The sequence below is a fragment of the Pundamilia nyererei genome, unplaced genomic scaffold (genome assembly GCF_000239375.1).
Source record: "Pundamilia nyererei isolate P.nyererei 1_Seehausen unplaced genomic scaffold, PunNye1.0 scaffold00044, whole genome shotgun sequence".
In the NCBI taxonomy this organism is placed as follows: Eukaryota; Metazoa; Chordata; class Actinopteri; order Cichliformes; family Cichlidae; genus Pundamilia; species Pundamilia nyererei.
In genome coordinates this window covers 1,202,312-1,226,400 of record NW_005187445.1, presented here as the reverse complement: position 1 = coordinate 1,226,400, position 24,089 = coordinate 1,202,312, and the positions used below count along the sequence as shown (strand labels likewise).

The 24,089-nt window shown below is 39.3% G+C and overlaps 1 protein-coding gene across 9 annotated transcripts in view; it reads right to left on the bottom strand.

The window, feature by feature from the left end:
* rap1gapa (RAP1 GTPase activating protein a) overlaps positions 1 to 24,089 on the bottom strand; it is a 52,781-nt gene that overhangs the window by 16,586 nt on the left and 12,106 nt on the right. For 6 of the 9 annotated variants that reach the window (XM_005731668.1, XM_005731658.1, XM_005731657.1 and 3 more), the window contains exons 2-3: positions 15,355 to 15,390; positions 2,914 to 3,007 (exon numbers count right to left, since the gene is read on the bottom strand). Coding sequence is in view for 5 of the 9 variants with exons in the window: in XM_005731658.1 (XP_005731715.1) it covers positions 2,914 to 3,007; positions 15,355 to 15,390 (130 nt within the window). In the remaining 4 variants the exon portion in view is untranslated. Of the gene's footprint in view, positions 1 to 2,913; positions 3,008 to 4,940; positions 5,254 to 15,354; positions 15,391 to 24,089 lie in introns of those variants that run through there. The other 3 variants (XM_005731664.2, XM_005731665.2, XM_005731663.1) reach the window with 3 other exon arrangements.

Genomic DNA, 24,089 nt, shown 5'->3' with positions numbered 1-24,089 from the left:
TCCTCTCCACTTTGTCTGTCATTTGTTGATGTTTTGTATGCAGCATGTTCCTAAAATAAAGCTACTTACATTGCTGGGTTTCTTCCAGTGTGTCTTTGTCACCATTGGAGCATAGTTGTGTTTGTCAATATTTTTAGCCATTTTTAATTCTCCTTGACAAAAAGTCCTGCAGCTTCAAAGATGTCCCAGTGTCACTGACTTCAGCAGATTTGGATTAAACGCTCCATGACTGCTGTGCCTTTCTGAAATGGCAAAATCCTAGCTGCATCGCCGCTGTTTGCAAGCATCACTGACAAAGTGTTGGATCAGACAAAGTTGGTGACAAGATCCACAGACTCTCCCAGTGTGTGCTCTGAGCATACAAGATTATCTGCAAGTTTATGTCTCAGGTTGCAGGCAAACCTGCTATTGCTTAAAGCTGAGAAGTAATCCTCTGACTGAAGCTGGAGGTGTCTAGCCTTCTGCTGATCCCTCTTTGTCGCTCTCTATCTCTCAAAAGCATTGCAGGAAGAACTCCAAATTTTATACCAACCACCTCTGTCTTTACTACTATCTGTATCCTGGCTTAGGCTGACAGGTGGCAAGAGGTGGAGTCCAACCGTTCTACGGTCACAGACAACAGCTGCAACTATGTCCTGTTTACAGATCACCTATTACACTAGAATCAGGATATAGCATAAAGTAGATGTTAGAAAACTATGCAAACCAATGGTAGAATGAAAGTAATAAAAAGGAACAATCTTTTGATGAAAAACAAGACATCTCATTTTTGCAGAAATTGACAAAGAGAAGGCGATGAGGGGATCCCCAGGGAGCCAAGCTAGCACACATAGTGCAGGTGTAGAGCTCAGACCTTTCATTATGAGAGCTAATAGGATCGCCATTATGACAAGAGACAAATTAAACACGCATGGCTTCCTCTTGCTCCTCTTGACTTATCAGCTGCAACGCCATACATCCTCGCAGAGCTCATTAAAACTTCAACCAGCTCCATGAATTGGATCAGATGGATACACGTGAATGTGAAATTCACATGAAGTCTGGTTCTTTGTTCTGCATTTTCATTCCAGGGCCATTAAAGATATTTCCTGACATCTCAAATTTACAGAGCTCTGTAAAAAGTCACCCTGACTGGTGTAACAAATCAGTAAAAAAGGTTGTAAATGACATAAACATGTTTTCATTAGAAAGCTCACCCACAATTACTCACGCAACCCTTTCCAAGAGCAGTGGACAACAGTTCATGATTATTTCAACTCTTGGTTTTGGTATACTAATACACTTATTTCTTTAAGCACTACGGTTCTGGTGAGTAGGATGTTTCAGTTAGTTTTTTTTTTTTTTTTTTATCTCGGCCGTTTCTGCCACCAAAATTTGAAAACTATCACTTTTAGAGTTTTGCATTACATCTCTAAGAAATCTGCAAGATTATTAATAGGACAGTTCAGTTTGAATCAGGCAATGGCCATAAGAGCTGATGGGGTTAATTGCAGATTGACCTGCTTTTCGCAGGGCTCTAATTAAAGTGATATACTCCTCGGAGTCTTGCTCCACTGAGCCCTTGTTGTACTACAGCACACCACATTACCACGCTGTCCCTAAAACTCTTTCCATGCTTTCCCTTTTTCTACTTTCTCCTCAATTAAAATGTGCAAAAAGGGGAAAATGACATAAACCAGAGTTGCTATCCTTAAATGTGTAAGTGTCAAACAAAATGTTCGACTAACTGGTAAGTCTGTTTTACCTACAGATGGTGCATGCTGCAAGGATCAGGAATGATGGTTTCAGCAATCCAATCTCTGAATTCCTGAATTCTTAATCCCTTTCTCTTCCTACTCTCCCTGCTTTCCCCAGATGAAGGCAGATTGTGAGAACTGTAAGCCCGTTCCAAAGTGTGAGGGATCTTTTGAAAGCAATCCGACACGAGTGACACTGTTCCTGTCGTTTAATCACCGAGGAGCTAGGAGCTATTCAGTTTCTAAGATCCCAAAATATCTCTGCCAGGTTTTCACATCAATCACAGGAGTGCTAAAGGTAAGCATAAAGATTCTGACAGCAAAATAGATTTGCTACGGACGTGACAGTCTAAACAGATTTATTGAAATTATTTCCTCCTATTTCATTTTCACTTTTGGCCCTTTTTCCTACACCTTCAATAACAGCAATTTAGTATTTCCTCAAACCATTTTTGCTGAAAGAAAGAATATCAGTTCTAGTATAGCTGATTCATAAAGGCAAAAAAATGCTTTAGTGAACAGGAGGCAAGCTGAATGTGATGAATCTGAAAATGACATGACAGCTAATAAACCGCAGGCATTAAAGAAATGGAAGAGCACAAATCTTCACACTGAAGCTTAGCCTTATGAAAACCCAGAGGAAAATAAGCAAGGCTCAGGAAAGCATAAAACAACTGTGTAATAATTGAGCCCCACTCAGTGTTATCATGCATAATTGACATTCCAATTAGGTTACACCTCATGGATGATGATGGGCATGAAGAAGCTAGTGTTTTGATTTAAAAATGACTCATTCAGGCTTTGATTTGTTTGCTCTGATGGAATCAGGCTTGTTAGGCTTCAATTTAAAAATGGTCAGCATCCGGCTGACAATTTCCTTCTAAAAATAGATTTCTATTAATTGAATCAGTCAAACATAATCATCCAGACACAGAGCTCTGTGTGCTTTAATACCACAAGTTACACAAAAGAAAGCAAGGATAGAAATCAAAGTAACACGCCATGAAACTGGGTCTAACACATCACAAGAACACTGAGCAAGTGCATCCAGACAAAAGCAAGTGTGGAGACAAGATCAGCTGAGACACGTTAAAAAGATCAAAGAATGAGGGGGTCACACAGAGGTCTTTAATATAGGTCAGCGGTCAAAGTGCAAACTCAATTTCCCCAGTCCTACCTTTTGAAATGGTGAGGCGGTGAATGGGAGCTTAGGCTGGAGCAGCTGGGGCTCTAGAGTTGCAGAAATTCGGGGGTCACTCCCATCTTGTTTCCTAAAATGAGACAGATGGAAGAGAACATTCGGTCAGAAAAGGTCACCCAGTTTGAGATCAAGCAAGAGGACAACAAAAGGTAATGCCTCAGGAAATGTTGTTGATCTCTTTAGGCAAGAAAAAAAAAGTCGTATGGAGTGTACGAGGTACTTGTAGTGGTGTAAAGTCACCTTTTTGAAATTAGGTTACTGTTACATTGCTCTTTAAGTGAAGCACATTCCAACCTGACAACAAAATAAGGTCTAATTTACATCAGAAAGTAATAATACATCCCTTTTTAATTGATATTAAATTTCAAAATCCTGTTTTCCAACTGGTTTGTTTGATCTGCAGCGTCATAGTCATCGCGGTTGAAATCTGTTGAACAGTATCAAATTTTATAGCTAAGTTACATCTGACACAAACCCCATGATTTCTTTGCTGTTTATGGTATAAGAAACAATAACTTCCAAAAGATTTCACCTTTTCTTTTATCACACAATCTACCTCACAGACACCTCAGTGGTCTCAGGGAACAAGACCAATACTTTCACATTTATCAAAACAAAAGCATCTCTAATCCAGAAGAACGACACACTGAACAATACTAATGTGACACATCTTTTGTTCTAAACTCAATATCTCTACCAGAACAGCTTTCTCTCAGCATGATGACTGATCAATACCTCTGATGAATATGGTGCTGTATTGACACCGACAACTGGTCAGTTTCCACAGCAGCCTTTTAATTTCTGCAATTTATTTCAGTCTCTTTCATATGCGTACAGCGATTAATCATCACAGAAGAAAATCTGAACTGATCACGAATCAGCGATAATATCATGAATTATGTGTATGTCTGCCGGCGATTATTAAAGTAGGATACGGCAGCTATGATGAAATATGTTCAGGGTGCGGCGTACCCCAGCAGCCGAAAGGCACGACACTCCGCAAGCAGAGAAGTATTACTCTACGCCCTCAACAACTCCAGGGGACAAAATGGAACACTCTTTAAAAAAATTGTCATTTCTCAAAGAGATAATGTGGCTGACTGTGCTGACAAAGTATTCAGTTATCTGAGTGAATGTATGGAGCTGCAGCGGATGGTCGGATGCTGAGGTCGGAGCTGCTCAAGAGGGACACTGGCTGAGATGGAAATCGGGTTTCACATGCCCTGAGAGCACTCACATTCAAATTTAGGTGAAGAAAACAGAGCATGAATCATTAGTACACCCTGCTGCCGCCCTGCTATTACACAACAAGTGAGTCTTCAATCAAGAAAAGTCCCGCAGCAAATGAAACTGGAATATTTCTAAGCTCTTTCTCAACAGGTTCACACGAAGAGCTCTCCCAAGGGAGAACAATATAGGAAAAGGCATCAGCTGTCCTGAACTCTTAATTAGAACTAATGCTCAATAGATCGTCAGGACACACACACACACACACACACACACACACACACACATTTAATTATGCAAAATGAATGAATGGTTTAAGCAAAATGTATAGTCCCAAAAAAAATAGGTAATACTAGAAGCATATGTCTCCCTATAGGAGTCATATTGTGCACACATTATTATTCTACAAAAGACAGTGTACTGGGAATTTATAATATGCATACACCACTCCAGAAAAGTATCACAAAAACATGCATGAGGGTAAAGTCCAACAAATGTCCAGCACGAACTTGTCCTTCATCATAAACGTGTGGGGCAGCACAAATAACATGCTGCTGCTCGCGGACACCTGCTCGGTTCTATGTAGGACTACCATGTAAGCCGTCCTGCGGATCAGTTTGCAGCATAAAGCCACAGCCTTATCCCAACACCACAACAAATTACATAACACACCCCAGCTGGTTGGCAATGCAGCACAAAAATCAGCCGTGTGAAGAAGTCCCTGTGTGTCATCTGAGCAAACTGATGTCCTGCATGGAGCAGAGCAGGAAACTTACTCACACAGTGGTGTGGCAGCTGTACACTTGGCGCTCCCTGGGAAGTCAAGCCAGTGACCGGCACTCGGACGGATAACTCACCGTCCACGCTCCTTCCAGAGTTAAGCTTCTCTCTCCCTCGTACTTTTCTCTCTCTCTCGCTCTCTCGCTCTTATTATTCTTAATTCTCCAGCTCCAGCCCGATCACTCGCTGATTCTCATCAGTCGTTCACCTGCTGGCCTCACGCTCAGCTCTTTAGACTATCGCACACTCCCAGTGAGCATCCTCTCCGATTCTCCTCCCTCACTCTCCCTCCTCCCACCCAGTCACACACACACGTGCACGCTTTAGTTGCCACTTCCTCCATCTCCACCCTCTTTGTCCGCTCTGCAGCTCTCACACACAACCCGATACTCCAAAACCTACACTCGACACTAACACCCACCAACCCCCCAACCAATACCACTTACAATCTCCCTTATCCCCCTTCCAAAGAAGGAGACCCCCCCTCCCATTCAACTGAGAACTACTGAAGTCTGCAGTCAAAAAGAGAAAGCATAGATTTTTAGGGTAAAGGGGGTTGTCTTCAATCCCCACACTGCCTCACAAGCCTGCTCGGGCTGTTGCTGTGGCAACCAACGTAAGCTACACATGAAAAAAAAAACCCACCCACATGCACATTCATGTTCATTATCATAGGACATGAACAAGGTGATTATGTTCAACATTAAGCACCCAGAGATGAGCAGACATCGTAGCCTCCCCCAACACTCATTGTGCAGGATGAGAAAACATGTGTGGAAAGGTTTTTAATTACTGTAATGAGTCTCATTTAATCCCCAGATACATGTGCGTTTCCGTCACTTAGCTGACATCCACAGTTCCCAGCAGACCTCCGACTAATGTCACCAATAGACAGATAAATCCCTGCTAAATAATACTTTAATGCAGAGGAGTGTCAATCTATTGTTCCTTTACTTAGCTTTTCAAAGTGTAAACCTGAACTACCAAACGGTGTGTGTGTGTGTGTGTGTGTGTGTCAGACATGAAGAGATAATAAAGGATTACAGCACATTCATCATACTGTGAACCATTAAGAGCTGTGTATTGTGATAAAAACAAATAATCCTCTCAACTCGAAAAGCTTCTTGGGTTAAAAAAAGAGAAAAGAGCGAAGTCTATTATATCATTAATACAAACTTTGAAAAATGTCCAGATTACCAATAATCTGCTGAGATGCTCTTTCGAACTGTGACACTAATATCTCTTTCTCTTCTTAATGCTTAAGTGAAGAAAATCTGGTTCTTTTTTTTAAAGGTCCCAGTGACCTGGGGTGTAGGTTAAAAAAAAATGAAAATGTGGAACGTGACAGCTTTGTTGCGAATTATCCGATAAGAGCAGATACTGCTTAAATGTCCCGCTTAAAATCTGATTACCATGAAGTTAACACAGATTATTCGATCAGATTTCAATCAGATGAAGGGCATATGCATTTACAATGACAGCTTGAGACATAATTGAACACCAAATACTGACAAAGAAAATAGTAGAACTGGAAAAAATTTATAGCCACAAAGAGCTTTTTTTTAAAAAAAAAAAAAAATCTGCTGTGGACAGTGATAGTTGTTTTTAAATTGACTGCATCTTTTCTGCTTCAGCATCCTCAGCAGAATCAGTAAATACCCTGTAAGTGACCCAAACTGCAATAGATTCCCATCCCATTAGCCGCTCAAATGGCCTGTGGTCACTGCTCTCCTACCCCCATATCATATCCTCTGAGAATTGCTGCTGCGCTAAAAAATGTCCTCATCTTCCACGCCCTCTCTCTTCCAATCTCACTTTGAGCTATTTTTCAACCAAGAAGAGTTTGATAATAATCCAAAATCCTTTGAGACATAAAATCAAATAATCCCAGAGCTAAGTGAATCCTGTAAATCCCACAGGATGTTCATTATTCCTGATGCAGGTTTCATTATTCTATTAATATTTCTATTTATACAACAAAATATTAAACTTCTTATAATTTAAATGTGCATCACCATGCTTAGCAAAGTATGCCCTGCAAGCAGCTAAGAATGTAATCTGTATGATGTGTGTGGGAGGCAACGTGTGACCTGCTAGTGACCTAAAAGGCTAGCTAAAGGTTTAATCACAGAAGCATTTCACATCAGTTACACGTCTGAGGTCTCCAGCAGGCAAGATGGCTGCTCTTCGGAAATTTGAATTAATTGTTATTTATGCATAACAAGTATGTCTCCCACAGGTTGCGATTTAATTAGTGGTGGTCGACCTCAGGGGGGTAGAACAGGAGGGCGGGCAGGGACTGTAAACAGCACTGAGGTGTAAGAAGTACAGCCGTGAACGAATAACTGAAGGCATATCTCCAACAGACTGTCTACATAGATATTAATATTAAATATATAATACAGTTCAGTGTGTTCAGTGGTGAATTATGTCAAATGTTTTACTCCATCAGCTGTGTTAACTGGTAAAACAAGAAGCGGGCAATGAATTTTCCCAAGTGGCCACATGAGAAACTGGGACTGTTATCGAGGGCTGCAAAGAAATATATTATAATGGTGCGAACCTCCACAATAGTCCTAGTCTCCCATGTGGCGTCTTGTAAGAATCAGTTGTCGTGATATAATATTAAATTCAAAATCTGAGAATCAAAGTCTATCAGAAATCCTTCATCAGAGTTCCTGCGGCACAATGTCGGAGTGTTCTCGTGCTGTTTTTGGATATGTTAAACTCTGCCTCCCATCACTCTTAAACAAATTGGCTGTTTAATCAAGCACATAATTTGTTTGCAAGGCAAAGTAGGAGTGCCAAGTGCAACTCAACTTTGAGGAAACTTTCCATCGCTATAATGATATCTCTGCAGTATACCTCAACAGAACCCTACTGTGACTATGATTGTGATGTGGTTCGATAATTATACAGCATTTTAAGTGGGTAATGAGGTTATATTAGAGGGTGGGGGAATAAAGCTGCTATGAGATGTAAGCTTATTCAAGTTGTTATTCTCCCCTGACATGAAACTCTTTGTGCTTAAGTGTCCCAGTTAGATGAAGAGTAAACAGTAAATATGACCTAATTATAATAATAACATAGTCTTTCTTAAAGGTGATGTACGTATACAACATTCAGAGCTGGATGTTTCATTAGAGCACTCGAGTCTTCGGCCAGCGTGAGCCACACCTCCTTACTTCATTTGCAACTCACAAAAAAGGGCAAGGGCTAATAGCTGTTTTTCTTTTTTTGTTTTTTGAGTGACAAATGAAGTAGGGGGGTGTTTTTTTGTTTGTTTTTTTGTCAAGTATTAGGTTGTTTCCTTTTAGATTATTATTATTGACATCATAAATCATGCTTGTTGAGAAGTATTTTCACTGCACTTCTTAACTTCAACCTTGCCTTTCTTCTACTTCCACACTAGAGGGGTATACTACAAACAAAGTTCAGCTCAGCCAGGCTTTCTCTGTGTTAGCTTGCTCAACAAAACTTATAACAACAGTTAGAGAACGTGGTTAGCAGAACGGTAGCTAACGACTTTGTCTGTTAAACTGGGCTTTCTGCTTCAGGCTCACAAAAACCATGGGCCCTTTGCAAGGTCGTGTGACTCTTCCACATGAAACGATCCCCGTGAGCGCAGCCTGCTCCAATCAGACATTATCAGATGATGATGATAAGATTAATGCTGCAGAAAATTGTTAATCTTGCACCTTATTGCACAGAGTGGTAAAATAAACATTCTAATTCAAGTTAACAGCTTTATTGCCAAGTTTGGCTCTCTGTGCTGCTGTTTATTTCTAAGGTCTAGATGCACATTAGAGCTCTGAAACATTACATGTTACTGTACCATAGCCTAATGTTTGAGCCTAAGGACACGTAGAAGTTGCTTTAGTTTGTTGTCAAAGTGAAGTTTTGGGCATTTTGTTGCTTGAACAGGTGATTTTGGTGTGTTGTGTTCTGCAACTCTAGCAGTGTAAAAGAGAATTAGCAGCAGATTAGAATTAGGAATAATGATAGCTATCCATTTTCTGCTTCATTAAATTAATACATGCAAACTCCTATGATGATGTTTATATAAAATATATTGCCCCAGTAGATAATATACGTTGCAATTAAAACATGCTGTAAATGAAAGAATCCGCGAAAAGGTTTTCTAGCTGTTTTTAGATTTAAACACGTTCAGCATAAGTTACCGCAGTGATATAGTCAGATAAAAGGAAAGCTACTTTCGTGACACAGTGAACTCTGACTTTAAGCTCAACATAGCCCTCTAAGCCAATAATCTGGTTTCATAATACATCCCATAGGATGGAACAGAGAGCAGAGAATAACAAAACAACAGCAGAAACTCTCACACTAAGCTTTGCTGTTTTACTTTCCAAATGTGCTGTAAGAGGTCAACCTTAGTATCTTTATAAATTTGGTGAATGCCAACACATTTCCAGGTACTCACATTAACTCAGATCCACTAAAATGCACATATGGATGAGTCGGCCATAAAAACGTAAAACAGCAAAAAAAACAGAACAGTGTGACATCATTTTCTGTGAAAGATGCTCCATTAAGTATCTAACGAGCAAATAGCTGCTTGCTGCTATATTAATGTTGGATTCAGATATTATAGTATCTTTGAACCAACACAGAGCATATAAAAAATACTGAGCATGTAAAAAAAAAAAAAACGTCCAACTCTAAATGTATTTCAAGACAAACAGATTTTCTCATGAATTACATTTGTTTGTGATGGTTGACAAAAACATTTCTAGTCAAATTGTCTCATGTGTCATTAACTGTGTGGACGAGTCATCCTGTTAACCCAGAAAATGAAGGAGAATCTTCTAATGTGGTTAATGTTGTAATAAGCTCTACTGTAACCCAAACCCCAACTGTTTCTGGGATATAACGAAGTAGTTTGGGTGTACTCAGACTGAAATAAAACTAAAGACATAAAAGTCAAAACCTAAAAGTTAAAGGTCACAAATGAACACAAAAATAAGCGAAGAGAAAACACAGGAGTTACACTCTGTTCCTGAGGCATAATCCTGTACGTGGTCCTTAAGTCCTTACGCAGCTCTGCAATTTTATCCTTATGCAATTATAAGTTGTCTTGTTGAAGGACTATATTTTTGGTATTTGCAAAAAGCTTGAGGGAAACATAAGCTCAGTTCTTTTTGATTATATATTCCTGTATCTTCACAAGTTTGCTGAACTGCTGCTTGGTACACAGCAGATAATATACAACGTGTCTTTTTGTGATGACAATAGTTAAAGCCAGAGGTTTGATCTCATTTAATTTGTGCACACAGTTTACAATCTCACAGCACAAGTCATTTATCAACTGCACCATACGTCTTTGTAAATTTATATCCATATAAATGTATGACACAGACCCAACAACCACATTCTGCCGTGATATATTGTTTCTTATATATCAATATAACACTGATGATAAAGAAGAGTAGTACAGCACAGAAGTAACTTGACCTGCTCAAATGCACACACAAGTCCTCCAACAGCCAGAGACACAAGGAATTACAACACAAACAGTCCTTGGAAATGGCTGTGTTCCCAAGGACACCCTCCCCTACCCCCTTAAACTGATTTGAACTACTCAAACAAATGGCAGGATGATTATCTCTGGTGTAAAGTCATTTCTCACTCAGAGGCAATTTTTCCAGATGAAAAGATCTGACTTTCTGACTTGCTTGGAAAAAAATATGTTATTTTGCTGGAGGTTATGTTAAAAAAAATATGTAACATAATTCAAACGATCTTATGAGTCAGCTTTGTGTCTTAATCTGTGTGCCAGAAGGAAGTAACAAAAATAAACATATGAATTTCCCTAATCTGTTTTGCGAACCGGTTTCTGGTGCCAAGCAAATACTGGGCAAAATTTAAAAAGCAGATAAGTCTGAGAAGCTTTCCATTCCCCAGGGAACTGTTCCTCTAAAAGACCTTTTATACAAAAAGGCAGATAAGGAAATCCTAATCAGCAGTTCCTAATAAGAAACTAGAACACAAATGGTGGTAAAAAAACAAACAAATATATATATATACTGAAAACTTCAAAAGGTTCAAAACCTTTGTTAAATCAAAAGCTACAGACGAAATGAATCTGTTAAGATGTCTGTGGAATCTGATGCACGAGGAGGCTCTTTCTCTTGAGTCTACACTTTCCCTCATAGCTAGCCCTATTCAGTTAGCAATAAAAGGCCAGGTATAGCAGGTGGTATTGAATAAAGGATGTTCTCTCTACCAATGAGTCCTGATTTTCAGCTTCCCTATCTCTAACAATGTCACTGTGCAGATTTCCTTAGAAACAAGCCCTCTGGGAAATCACAATCAGGCAGATGTGCCTTTTCTACAACAGAAGGTCACTCTAGTGTCCTTTTATGCTTTTTTGTGCTTGACATATTGGAGTTACTAGTGTAGTCCATGACACCTAACTTCATACGGTTTTATCTGTGTACAAATATCCTATCAATCAGGAATTTGTTCGCAAAACTTCCGATCATGCAAGATTTGTTAGGCCTGGGAAAGAAAAGAAAGAAGGAAGGAAGAGAATAGAAAAGCCTTGAGTCAGCCTCCTCCTCCCACTGGCTTAGCTCATCATTTCTGCATGACATCTGTCAATAAACAGGCCCCACATCTTTAAAACCTTTCCTGCCATTTTCATACCTAAACTCCTGTCTTATGCAGTGTGACTGCAGCAAAGCAACTTGCAAGCAAATAAGTGAACTTTAAAATCGCTGGAGGAATAACTAAGTACTGAAAATCTCAACGAATCAGATAAAGCAAAACGGGAAATGTCAAGTCAAAGTTGCCTGGGACTCGTCTCAACCTTCAGCAGCCGGCTGCGTTCTGAGCTTTATGTTTTTATAAGACATCTTCTGCTGGGCCTGGATGGTGGATGACATTTTAGGAATTGGATTATTGAGGTGGTTCGAAACAGGGGTGAGGTTGTCACTTCGGTGCTATATTAGGTCAGACAGAAGGAGACACACAGAGAAACAGTCAGGTCTGATCGGCCTTGACAGTTTGCTCTCCCAGTATGTCTGCTTTTCCAGACGACTCGGCTTGACATACATGGATGAGCGTGCACAAGCAAGCTGACACCGAGACCGTTTTCACATTGCAGCGGTGAGCGCATGTGCAAAGGAGACAGTCAGACGATGATGAGGAGCGACATCTCTTGGGAAATCAGTGTACACAAACAGAGGAGTGTTTACAATGACACCTCTTAACTGTTTACAAGCTAACCTCCCCCAAAAAGACAGCAGGGATGAAATAGGCCTAGGATTTAGAAAGCATCATAAAAATAGAATAGGAACTCACATCAAACAATTGGAAATATATAGCACGTTTATTCAGCAGAAAGGAAGAAATGAATAAAACAGTAAAAAGCAGATTTGATCACCGTGGGGGAAAACATCCACAGATGCCCATCAAGTACACTTGTTTACCTGACTTACGGGCTCATTAGGTGCCAAAACTATGCACTACTAACTTTGGCCACCAGAGGGCTAACAATAAGGGAACCAAAAGACAACAAACACACAACAAGGCTCCATCGTTTTGTTAAATATGCATATGAAATACTCATATTGAAATGATCATTTAAGTCTAATATAGTTTGCTTACAAAGTAACTTCAACAAACAGGTCAAAAAATACAGAGCATTAAATTATTATATAAAAATCCTCAAGCTCGAGAATCATACTTCTGCAAGTTGCATATCATGTTTCACATACTGAAAAAAATCATCTTATACATTTCAAGAGGGCAGCTTGAAATCAAATATATACATTTTTCCTATCTTTAATTTATGCTATTTATTGATCTAGACTGTTTTAGATTAAGTTGCCCCTTTTTATAAAATGTTTTATTTTATAAAAAACTCAAAATCATCTTGAAACCTTGTTGCAAGTAGTCTCATGTAGGCACTACTTTATGTCTCCTGAACTACATTATAATTTATCGGAGACTGTTTACATCCCCTCACCCAATGACTACCATGAGCCTCCCATCACATGTACATTTGCACACTGATACAGCTCGCAATTGTAGTACAGGATAGAGAAAATAGTAGTTCCTACATGGAACTGCTTACAACAAGGTTTATAGATTATTTTTTTTAGGAACTAGGTCATAAGACATGGCTGCTGAGTTGTTATTGTTGTTGTTTTTTTATTCTGTATTTTGTTCTCTTGGTGCAATATAAGGGAGGGATGGAAAATGCCATTTAGTTTTACTATATTCAGAGAAGACAGACATCTTTATGGCTAATAGCTCTCACACTGAAACAATCTATATGAATAAACGGCACTGCAAGCCGGAGCAAAAATATGTAAATGTAATTTTATCCCTTTCATGTTCATGTTAAATTCAGATTTATAGAGAATGCAGATAAAGCTTTGCCCTATAGCTGATGAGTGTGAAAAGCTTATCAATCTAAGAGATGCATTTAAAGACTGTTTTTGCAAGAAACAAAGCTTGTTTAATGGGCAAGAATAAAAGACTCATTTTGTTTCTTTCCACGTTTCAAGCAAAGACCAGTGCTCTCTAGCTTGCTTTTTTTTTCTTGCTAGTAAAAGTGGCACCTAAGGGTGGTTCAAAAGTGCAGACCTGTCCAGCATGAAGGTCAGGTGAGCTGAAGCATGGATGAGAGAGTGGGATCTGTGGTTTGTTTTAAAGAATGGGCAGCGAGTTATACAACCCACAGCCTGCTACAATAACCCATGCTGCTCCAGGGATAGGAGAGCAGAGTGCACTTTTTACTTGGATGTATGTTCACATGTGCTCAGTCGAGAGAGGAGAGATACTCTTATACAACATCTCAGTATAGCCATTATCCACACTAACCCTTCTCTCCCATTGCGTCCCATCGAGGGAGCTTAGCAAGGCAGGATTATCACCAATTACAAGCCTCCCCCGCAGAGTGTGGAAACTGGGTTTGAGGATCATGAGCTTATTGTGTATGACCCACAATGACCAGATGAAAGATGATCATTTAAGATTTAATCAGCAGCAAGTGTGGAAAGACTTCATCTTAAGACTTAGTGATATTAAATGCATCCGGTCAGCTCTCCTGTCATGAATTACAGAATATTCTACCTAATCATTGGATCTATATTGTAAACAGTATGAATACAACAGAAGGATAATAAAGATAATCCTGTGTATGTATATTAAAATCTGTTTCCCAATCGGCTGGGGAATCATGCAGTTCTTATCAGCATTATCTAAAGTCAAGTCAATCAGAAACTCACCAGAGTTTTCTTGGCCTTCCGATTCGGAAAGGTGAGCACGGCATTTTGCTGAGTTCTGTTAAAGTTTTGCTGCCAGTTTTTTTTTTACAGTTTACAGTTCAGATTTCCAGCCATGTCCAACATACAGTTGGATGCATGAACTGTCAGTGCTTGTTGATTTCAAAAAAAAGATTGTCAGATGGCACTTTCACAGTTGCTTTATCCAGGCAACGCCAATGTTGCTGATAAAAGATGATCTGCCCCGCTGGGTATAACCAGCGATCTTAATGTAAAGTAGCTTTAAACACTGCACCAAATTTTTCAAGCAGTGCTGAATTATTCCCTGATTTGAAGAAGATTGCCAAAAAACGAGTATGACTGATGAACTTGTATTATCGTATCTTGGCTTTCTAATGCAGGCCCCACATTTTCTATTTGCAGCGTCACCTCATCCAGTCAGTTGCTTCCCCCTCCTTCCCTCCTCTTCACGCCCAGAAGTCTTTTATCTCCAGTGCTGCTTTTGTGTCCTGTTTTAGATCCTCCTCTTCATCTTTATTTTGGTCCGGAGTTTACTCTTCTTCTTTACAAAGAGGTGCAATCATTCTGTCTCAGGCAGCAGCAGCTGATGGCCGGACGACAGCCTGTGCAAACAAGCTCAGCCACTGCTGAGTAATGCAGGCCTGGCTGGTAAAAGATATCCTCCTGCATTTGTATTCCAGAGGGAAGGCAGGATGATACTATGGTGGAGCACTGTTTAATGTGCTGCATTCAGACAGAGGGGGACGAGGGCCAGACACTCATGCCACCACACCTAAAAGCTTTCAGAAATGGTGTCGTGTATCTGCAGTGGCAGGAGGTGTGCATGCTCAGATCCCTGCCTCTCTCCATGTGCCACTCGCAGCAGCACTCCAACCTTGCCAGCACTGCAGAGATGGCAGGGCGGACTGGGTATCTGTTTCCCCGCTGCTGCCCATCTGCTCTAACTTTTACAGGCTCATTCATCTTACTTAACTCTACTCACTGCATTGATTCACACATTTAAAAATTACAAAGCTGGTGTGAGTCAATGACATTGATCATCAACAGAAGAAAGCTTTAAGATTTCTAACTTTAATTGGCTGTGTTTGCTTATTGAAACAAAAGGAATGTCATTTATTACAGAAGGAACACGTACCATAAGCTTCTGGCCTTGGAGAATGTCTTGTCCACTCTGAAAAACAAAAACAAACAGCAGCTGTTACAGTCCCAAATAAATATGTTTAATTTAATGTGCTTATGTCGGCATTTCCTAAAAACAAGTACATTTGATATATTTTTTAACTTTATATCAAATAATTATAAATTATAAATGTTTTTAGACTTAATAATTAAGTCTAAAAACAAAGAGGAATATAACACCTAGTAACAGGTACATGTAGTTTCCATTCATTTGCCTTCCTGCAAGTTTACTCAGATTAATTTAAAGTGCACTTAAAAAAAAAGTTCAATGAAGTGAAAGAGGTTGATTATGCATCAAGCTGGGTTACCCTGAAATAACTCCTGCCATCTGTTAAAGCATCATTTCCCAGAATGAAGGAATGATTATTAGTCTGGTGTTTTCTGAGACAAAGTGAATCATGTTTCAGTTTAAATCGACGCTTTCAGGCTCAGTGCACATTGTCACTCCAAAATAAACTATCATCTGTCCTTACATACTCTGGATAAACAGATTTAAGCAGGAGTAATCACTGGAAACAATAACCAGATGACGCAGGGTTGGGAACTCCGGGGATGAGAATGTAGAAACCCGTTTTTGCCAAAAGATGGCACTGTGCGTGCAGCAGAAGGTTAATCCTAACGTGCAATTAATAACAAACTGGGCTTGCTCTGCTCATCAGACAGAAAGATATTCATCATGATAATCAAGGCCGTGTGGCAAGATTTAAATCACAAGACACACACAAAAAAGACCAGTTACTTCTACTCTGAAAACATCACAAACAAAAAACTACAGCTTTTCTCGGGCTGCAGCGTTTAAGTGTCTAAAAGGTGAATATTTGGTTCTGGTGAGTAAGCTGCAGATATTCCTCTTGTGTGGTTAGAAAAGAGTAAGAAAGAATACCTTTTTTATATAATATGTTATCTTACATGCTTTCCTGAGCAGTGCTAAAGATGATACACCACCTGACGGTGTAAATTAAATACAAATGAGCCAATAATGCGATTGATTTCCCCCTCCTTTCTGACTGTGTCTCTCATGACATAGAAAGGAGACATCCCGAAACCCCAAGCTGGGTCTCTGCCTGCTTTCACTCTGTATCTGCCAATAAGGCCACCATGGTTTAGAACTCTTACTCATCCTTCCGTGGAGATGATTAGTGTGCATGGCACAGCAACACCCGGAGGAGCGAGCATTTCTGGAAAGTGACTCTTGCTCTCTGAAAAACAGAAAAGCACACAGAAAACGACCATGCCACAGTAGCTACCCTTGTGAAGCTGTAGATGGGCATTTTGAGCATTTTGACCATGTTCGCTCTGATAATGTGTAATGCTTCAGGTTGCCACTTAGCATTTAACACTAACTACAAACTTCAGCTGAAGGTGAGGAGAATATTAGAGCTGTAGCCGATATTGTTGAATAGCATTAGAAATATACACATTTTGACCAGATGGTGGCACTGTAAAGTCAAACTCATTACATGCGCTATATTAGTTAAACTGTTATATTACTAGATAAGTGCATACATATTACTAGTTTTATTCTTCATATTTAGGAAAAAATGAATGGCTCAGTACAGTATCATAACCATTCAGCAGCATATAGACATGTTGCACTAACAGTAAATTTATGACAATCCATCAGTTTGAGATATTTAAGTCTTGTAAAAAGGGAAAAGACTGATTAAACATGTCATACTAAGAGTCATAGGCTAAAGATCACAAGCATAGAGCTCAGAAATCATTCTGGGGAAGGAAGTCCAGTTTCCATTCATATAAAAAGATCTCTTCATTTCATTGATTACCAAAAAATCCCCAATGAGGTAACTTAAGGACCAAGGGTTTAAAAAGAAAAATCTTACTTCTTCTTTTGTTTATGAGAAGTTCTCAAAAACTAAATGAAAGCCTAAAGCTTCCTCCTTCTTAGAAAACTGCCTTACTGAGAGGAAACAAGCCCTGGGGGGGTTTGTTTGTTCATTGCACTGTGGAGTCACGAATCAACAGACTTGTGTTGTTACAGTAGGTTCTCGCCTGATTCCCCTCAGTGCAGAAGATCACTCATCATTTTCAGCCCCAGGCCTTCAAGTGACGGATAATGGCACCCAGATGGAATTTGTGGTGCCGTTTTATCTCAAATCTACCACCAGTGTTGATTTCACCGAGCCTAACAGACACGTGTCTGTAGATAAATCAGCGCTCCATCTTAAATGGAATTCATACTGGTTCTTAGGAGAGAAGAATAGGGCTCATGAGCCATCGGCTGTGCTCTTGTGAAGCGGCTAAAGTTGTTTTCGTATGTGCTGCATCACTAAGAATAACATTTTCCTCAACCTCATCCTGTGCTGCTCACCCAGGTTCTCGGGTTTCATGGAATTCCCATAAAATGAAATCAACCAGGGTGTGTCGAGATTATTGGAAAAAGGTTCCGAACCAGAGAGTCCAAAACAAATACAGAACATTTGAAAATCAAACTTCACCTTAGCTCGACCACAAAACATGGCAACCAGCAGCTTGGACCTCCTACAGATGAACCGGGACAGAGGAATGACAGACACGTCAAACCGACTGATTATGAAATTAACATGTTTTTTGCTGTACTGTGCTGGAAAGAATATGATGGGATAGATTCTGTAGGGATTTTGCTTTACACCAAAGACTCTGAGCTGTTAGGGTTTAGACAGGAAACAAGAAAAACTGAATCTGATCTTCTTAAGTCTCCAACTGACTGAACATACTAACATTATTACACTCATAGCAATTCGAAATGCTATTATTTGTTATGCATAAGGTATAACACTATTGAAAATCACATTTCTATTAACTGTACAAGACTGTGTGTAAATAAAATAAAGTAAAGATGTACCGGGCAAGACAACAGTCAGTGGTGAAAAAAATCCCAGCCGTAACAGCAAAACAAAAAATATTCTGTCACTGTTAGAGAGGACAAAAGTGGACTATAATAAATATGGCTGCGCTAATGCATTTTTGTATCATGAGTCATATTTTGCACATTCAAATCTCACTGTGAAAAGACTGTGGATAGCCTTGTTTTGATTTGATTTTCTAAAAAAAAAAAAGAGAGAGAGATTAACTAGTGAATTTCACAGCCCATCACAGCACAGACATGAATTAAAGCTCAGGTCAGAGCCAGATACAAGCAAATATATATTTTTAATGTTTCCTGTATGCTTTCAGCTAGGTATCATACACACAAATGGGTTACCATGGAAACAAACACCAAGGAGGGATGAAGGAGTCTCAAGGCGGGTCTCAGAAACCCGAGGTCATCACTGTGTCAGCGGCTGTCACACTCAACAATTGGTTAATTCAACTTAATCTGAGTTTAACTACAGCTTGCAATTTCTTCTCATCTCTGGCTAAACTTTTAAACATTTCCTTCACTTCTTTACAAAGAATTAACTTAAGCCAGTGGTGTATGTATGTATATAAAAGTCAGCAACACTGCTGGTGGCAAGTAGGTCAGCAGACAAGGCTCAGGAGTTAGACTGGAGGAAATCCAGCTTAAAGCAAAGAAGTTTGTTGTTCAGCTACAAATCTGCTGCATTAGCATGTTCTTCCAATTTTAATTCTGTATCTTAAATATGAGATGCACTGTAAATTTAACATAATCAAGATAGGGGTCAAGCACAAACATCCCAACAGTAGTTGTCACCAGCAGAAAAACAACAACAACAACATACTGATAGAAAAGAAACTGGAAAATAGCCCTGAGATTAATGTTCTTAGGGAATGAACGCATAATGATAAAGAATAAGGCCAGTGCTGTTAGTCAGTACCTTCAAACGCACATTTTAAACAAGAGTCATTTGTAGGAACAGATGTTCCTTCATCTAATGCTAAAAAACGTGATCCCAGTGATTCCAGCTTACACAGAAATTATTCTAATTCCCTATGGCTGCAGTAAATTCTAATGGAGTCATGGGCAGTGTTACGCCCAGTTCACCCTGCAGGAGTTCGGAATAACTGAAGTCCTTGACAGTATTCGCTTAATATTCTCCAATTAAAACAGAAGTGAAAAAGCCAAATCTTAACCATCTTAACCTATTATCTGTTGAATAAAGACGACACCTTGCTAACGTGATTGCAGGGTAACATTTGATTAGTTGCAGTAAATACTGAGCATAACCACAGACTGTACTAAATAGTTGATATGTGTGATTAATGTGCTGCTGTTTGACAGTTGCACTCTTGATACTTTGAAACCCAAAGTGATTAGTCAGGTGTGGGTGTGACTAAGAAACCCAGGACTACTGTTTGCTCATGTGGTAGCAAAAAAAACAACCCAAAACTTGCTTTTTAAAAGAAAGTCTTGCTATTTGGTTCATTGTGATTCTGACAGGGACCATAGTGATGTAGCTGTATTAAATGAATCTTGCAATTGAAACTCATGAGGACAGAGCTTAGCAAGGTTTTATTATCACATAGACTTTTACATAAGCAGATTTCATTTGTATCTAGAAAAATCAGCCTCTTCAGGCCACTGGGAAGAATACATGTTTACAGCACTTCTGCACTAGCTTCACTTTTCAAATGCCCTTTTAGATAAAGTCAGCGAATATAACTAAGGCTATATTCGATTAACATTATTTCAGAGAGGAGATTACACCTGGCTACACAGCCATCTGCAGACATGAGGGGCCTGAAGCAGGGAGAGCAGCTGGAGAGTTACTATTAAAGTGCAGCGACTGGAAGGACTCTAAAGCAACTTAAATAGCGCACTCTATATGAGATTTACCAGTTGGAAGGGTGTCAGCTGAGCAATTGGCTGATTAGGGCTGGTATTGAGGTTAACTGCCATCAGCTGATGTTAACATAAATACTATTCATCCTGAGGGTGTAGCAAATTTCATTTCATTCCTTTGTTGCCAAGATAAAAAATAAAAAGCTGGGGGCTTACCAAAGGCTTCATAAATAACATGAATGTCTTTTCAAAACTTTGTGAAAATCCATCAAAAAGTTTTGGAGAGATTTCAGTCTGTAGCAAAGTGTGTTCCACTTAAGCAAAATGCCCCTATTTATCCACCAAAACTAAAGAAACGTGGATGACTGGATGAAAGCAGAATGTGAGCCTATTCACTTTATTCTGAATAAGGTCTTTCTGCCCTTAAAACCTACACAAGGACATACAGTATTCTTATATCCAACTGAAGTGGAAGTATGAAGTGGACTCAAAAATATACTCAGTGAGATGCACAAGGCCTTAAGCAGAAATAACAGCTAGGGTAGTGATGGGAAACATGGGAAACACTGTCAAACAATGATGAACGTGACCAGATCTAGACACTGTACTGTATCTCAGCCCCGCGTGGGCTGAATGAGCTCATGTCAATGGGCTCATTCAGCCCACGTTAATCAGCGCAAAGTGGCTGAATGTCCCCATTTAGCTACAGTACAGTTAGATACAGTGTATGTGAAAACAGACACATTGGTAGCGAAATATTTAGCACATCTACCACACAAACAAAACACATGACAAGCCTTTTATTTACCAGTCAAGCATAGCAGACTTGTTCAGTTGTCTTTAATTTCACATAGTTGTAGTGTGGTGTTCTGTGTTTCTCTCAGTTATATTTTAGTTACATCATGTTGGAGTAGCTGTACTAATTACATAAAGAGCGCATAATTATCTATGGAAAAATCACAACAATCAGATTTGGTCAACTCTTGTAGCCCTGCATGTACTTCAGATAACCTTTAGGTTCAGAGTTAACACGATTAACAGAAAAATTAGATCCTTTCCAGCTGTTTCTTTAATCGACCAGTACATGCCTGATGTTACAGGTTCTTTTTTTAAGCTTATAAAAATTTATTATGTTCCGAGGTGGTTGTCAGGCAACATAATGGTGTCATAATATATGACATATAATCCAAGTTTTAAGGATATGAATCAGATGTCCTTTTCATGAAATGAAAATGGTGCATCAACGGTACACATGGGTCATTTTAGCCCATTTGCAGCTGGTTGTTAGGCAACATAAGGATGTCATAATATCTGATATAGATAAGAACCTTCAGTGGGCTAAGATGCAGCAGCATACCTGTTTGAACTTGGTCTTTTAATAAGTTGAAGTTTGATGGTAACGTTGTGAACATTAGTTAATTAACACTGCTTCTGTCAGTCTCTTCCCTCCCACTTGTTCTCCGCAGATGGCTCGTCATTGTGGATGTGAATGAGAATGTCAGAGTAAATATGCAAGGTGATATGAGAACACAGGCACTGAAGAGCCCTCTGGTTGCCTTGCAGCTCCTATTTGTTTTGCCACTGCCCTTTCGGTACTTGAATGGCCTCCTGCTCTCAAGTATCTCTATCTTGCAGTGTAATCATCTTTTTTCATCAAACAAAATCAGCTCCTCTACACTGTCTTCTCATTGTTCACGGTTAAAATTGAAATAACATGCTTTAGACAATTGATCATCAAAAACCAGAGATAAAAGCCGCTGTTTCTTTCTTTTAAGAAGCACAAAGTATGAAAAACAGCTACTTTCATTAAAATAAACCCTTTTTATGTTAAAGCTGAAACAGGAAGAGAAAACAAGATGAGCGGGGAGATCAGCACATGATCAGCCGACACATCTGCATTATTATACTTTACACTGTTTACCTGTTGTTTTTAGAAAAGACATGACTGCTCAATGTTTTCACTCACAGACTAGATCTTCTAAGAACTAAAAACTGACCCCAGATGAGGTGCAGCTGTCTACTTCCCTCTCAGACCACTTCAATAACAATATGCTTGAAGGTTATGGTAGATTCTTTGATGATGCCAGCTCTAGCTTCATCTGCTGAACCAGAACTGATTGCTAATCATGCTGTTATTGTGAAGTATTTTCTCTCACACTGTGAAACAACATTTTTTCCAAAGGGTATGTGGGCTTGTTTACTTGAAGAAATGGCAGTTTCAAATCAGCTGACCAGAGAATATGTACTGCAACTGAGGCCTGCTCAGATTGCAAAACAGTGCCTGTCTTTCCATTCAGCTGTTTTTGAACAGGATTGAGAAGTATTCTTCCAGTCTTTCAATGGGACACTTCCACATACAGCATCATTGTTTAGGCTGCCTAAAGCTGTCAATGGGTTTATTGGGAGAGCATTCAGTTCATTTAACAAGTCACGGCTCTGTGTTTATCTCTGTGAGATACACACAGAAACATATGTATATGTAACATATAACATGTGTCCTGTGTGTAACAGTACTAAGGAATACTTCCAAAAACTCACATTAAAGGTCACATTAAAGCATATGAAAGTCTGGTAATTTCTGTATTCAGTAAAAGAAATTTAGAGAAAGAAAGTGGGTTCCATAACCTACCGAAGGTAAATAATCACACCTAAATTAAGTGGCCCCGCCATTTTCTTTCTAAAATTATGAGCATGCTGTGTCAAAGAAAGAATAATCTGCTGAAAACTGAGGGATCATGTTCACCTAAGTGAATGTCGACGGGATGCAGGGATGAGAGTGTCTTACATATTACTCCCTAATGTTAGCAATCACCCTGACCTATTGAAATGCCAGTGCATTCAAAGACAACGCTAACCAGAAAAAGCACACGCTTCGCTTTATACCAAGAGCAGGTCTACGTTTCTCACTGCCTTCAATCCATGCTCCACTCTATGAGTGTGACAAACCGGGGAAAACGAGTGCAAACATATCAGCCTACTTGTTAAGAACCAGAACTCCTTACAGCAAAAGGTTAGTGTAAACGGTTTGACTTTGTAGTGTTTTATTTTGTACACATGTAGAATGATATATAGACACATTTCACATCTTTATAGGTTTATCTGACCAGCTGTGCGCTCCCTCAAAAACTAACTACACTAGCTATTAACTGAAAATAACAAGAGATGCACCAATTAGGGAACAGTTAGATGTCCTCTAATGGAGTGGGCAGGGCTACAATTATGCTTTAACACTTAATGAAATATATAGACTAGAATTTGCGATTTTACTCCTATATGAGGTTTTGTTATATTACATTAGGTTTTAGCCTCTTGCCCAAGTTTCATAAAAGAAGTTGGGAGAGTTGTGGGACCAAATATTTAAACCAAAAAGTATCTGTTCCTCCTTTAATTTTTTTCTCCTTTGAAAATGAAAAACAGAGAGTGAAAAGACTTAGAATAAAGCATAATCTTCACTTCTGTGCTGCTTTTCTACCCCATTACCTTCTCACTGGGATGTGTCAAATCTTAATGTGCTCATTACTGAACACACTAGTGATACTTGACAGTTGGTAAGAACAGCTCTAAACAGCAGCAGTAGCAGACCGTGATGCATAAACGCAAAAACAGACCTAAAAAAACAAAAAACATGAGATTTCTGTTTTATGAGGAGTGTTTTCTAACATTAAAATTCAAATTTGTGTGAAAATTTAAATGAAACTAACTTGTTGGTTTGACAAATACACTGCAAATCGGGCTAACCTCCCCACATCATATCATGTAGCTGAAATTGAAGAAAAAAAACAAAACTACAGCTAGTTTAAATATTTACAACTGGTAATATGATATGGTTGTGTGGATCAACACGTTTGACCCTTCCACTAGTAACAGCTCACTTAGAGGAAAATCACAGCTTGCAACTCACTGAACATTCAAATTCAGCAAAAAGCAGTGGTAAGCTACAAAGTATAGGACACCTGGAGACTGCAGTCCTTGGGGCTCCTGGAGGCCGAGATAAGGCCCTGAAAACATAC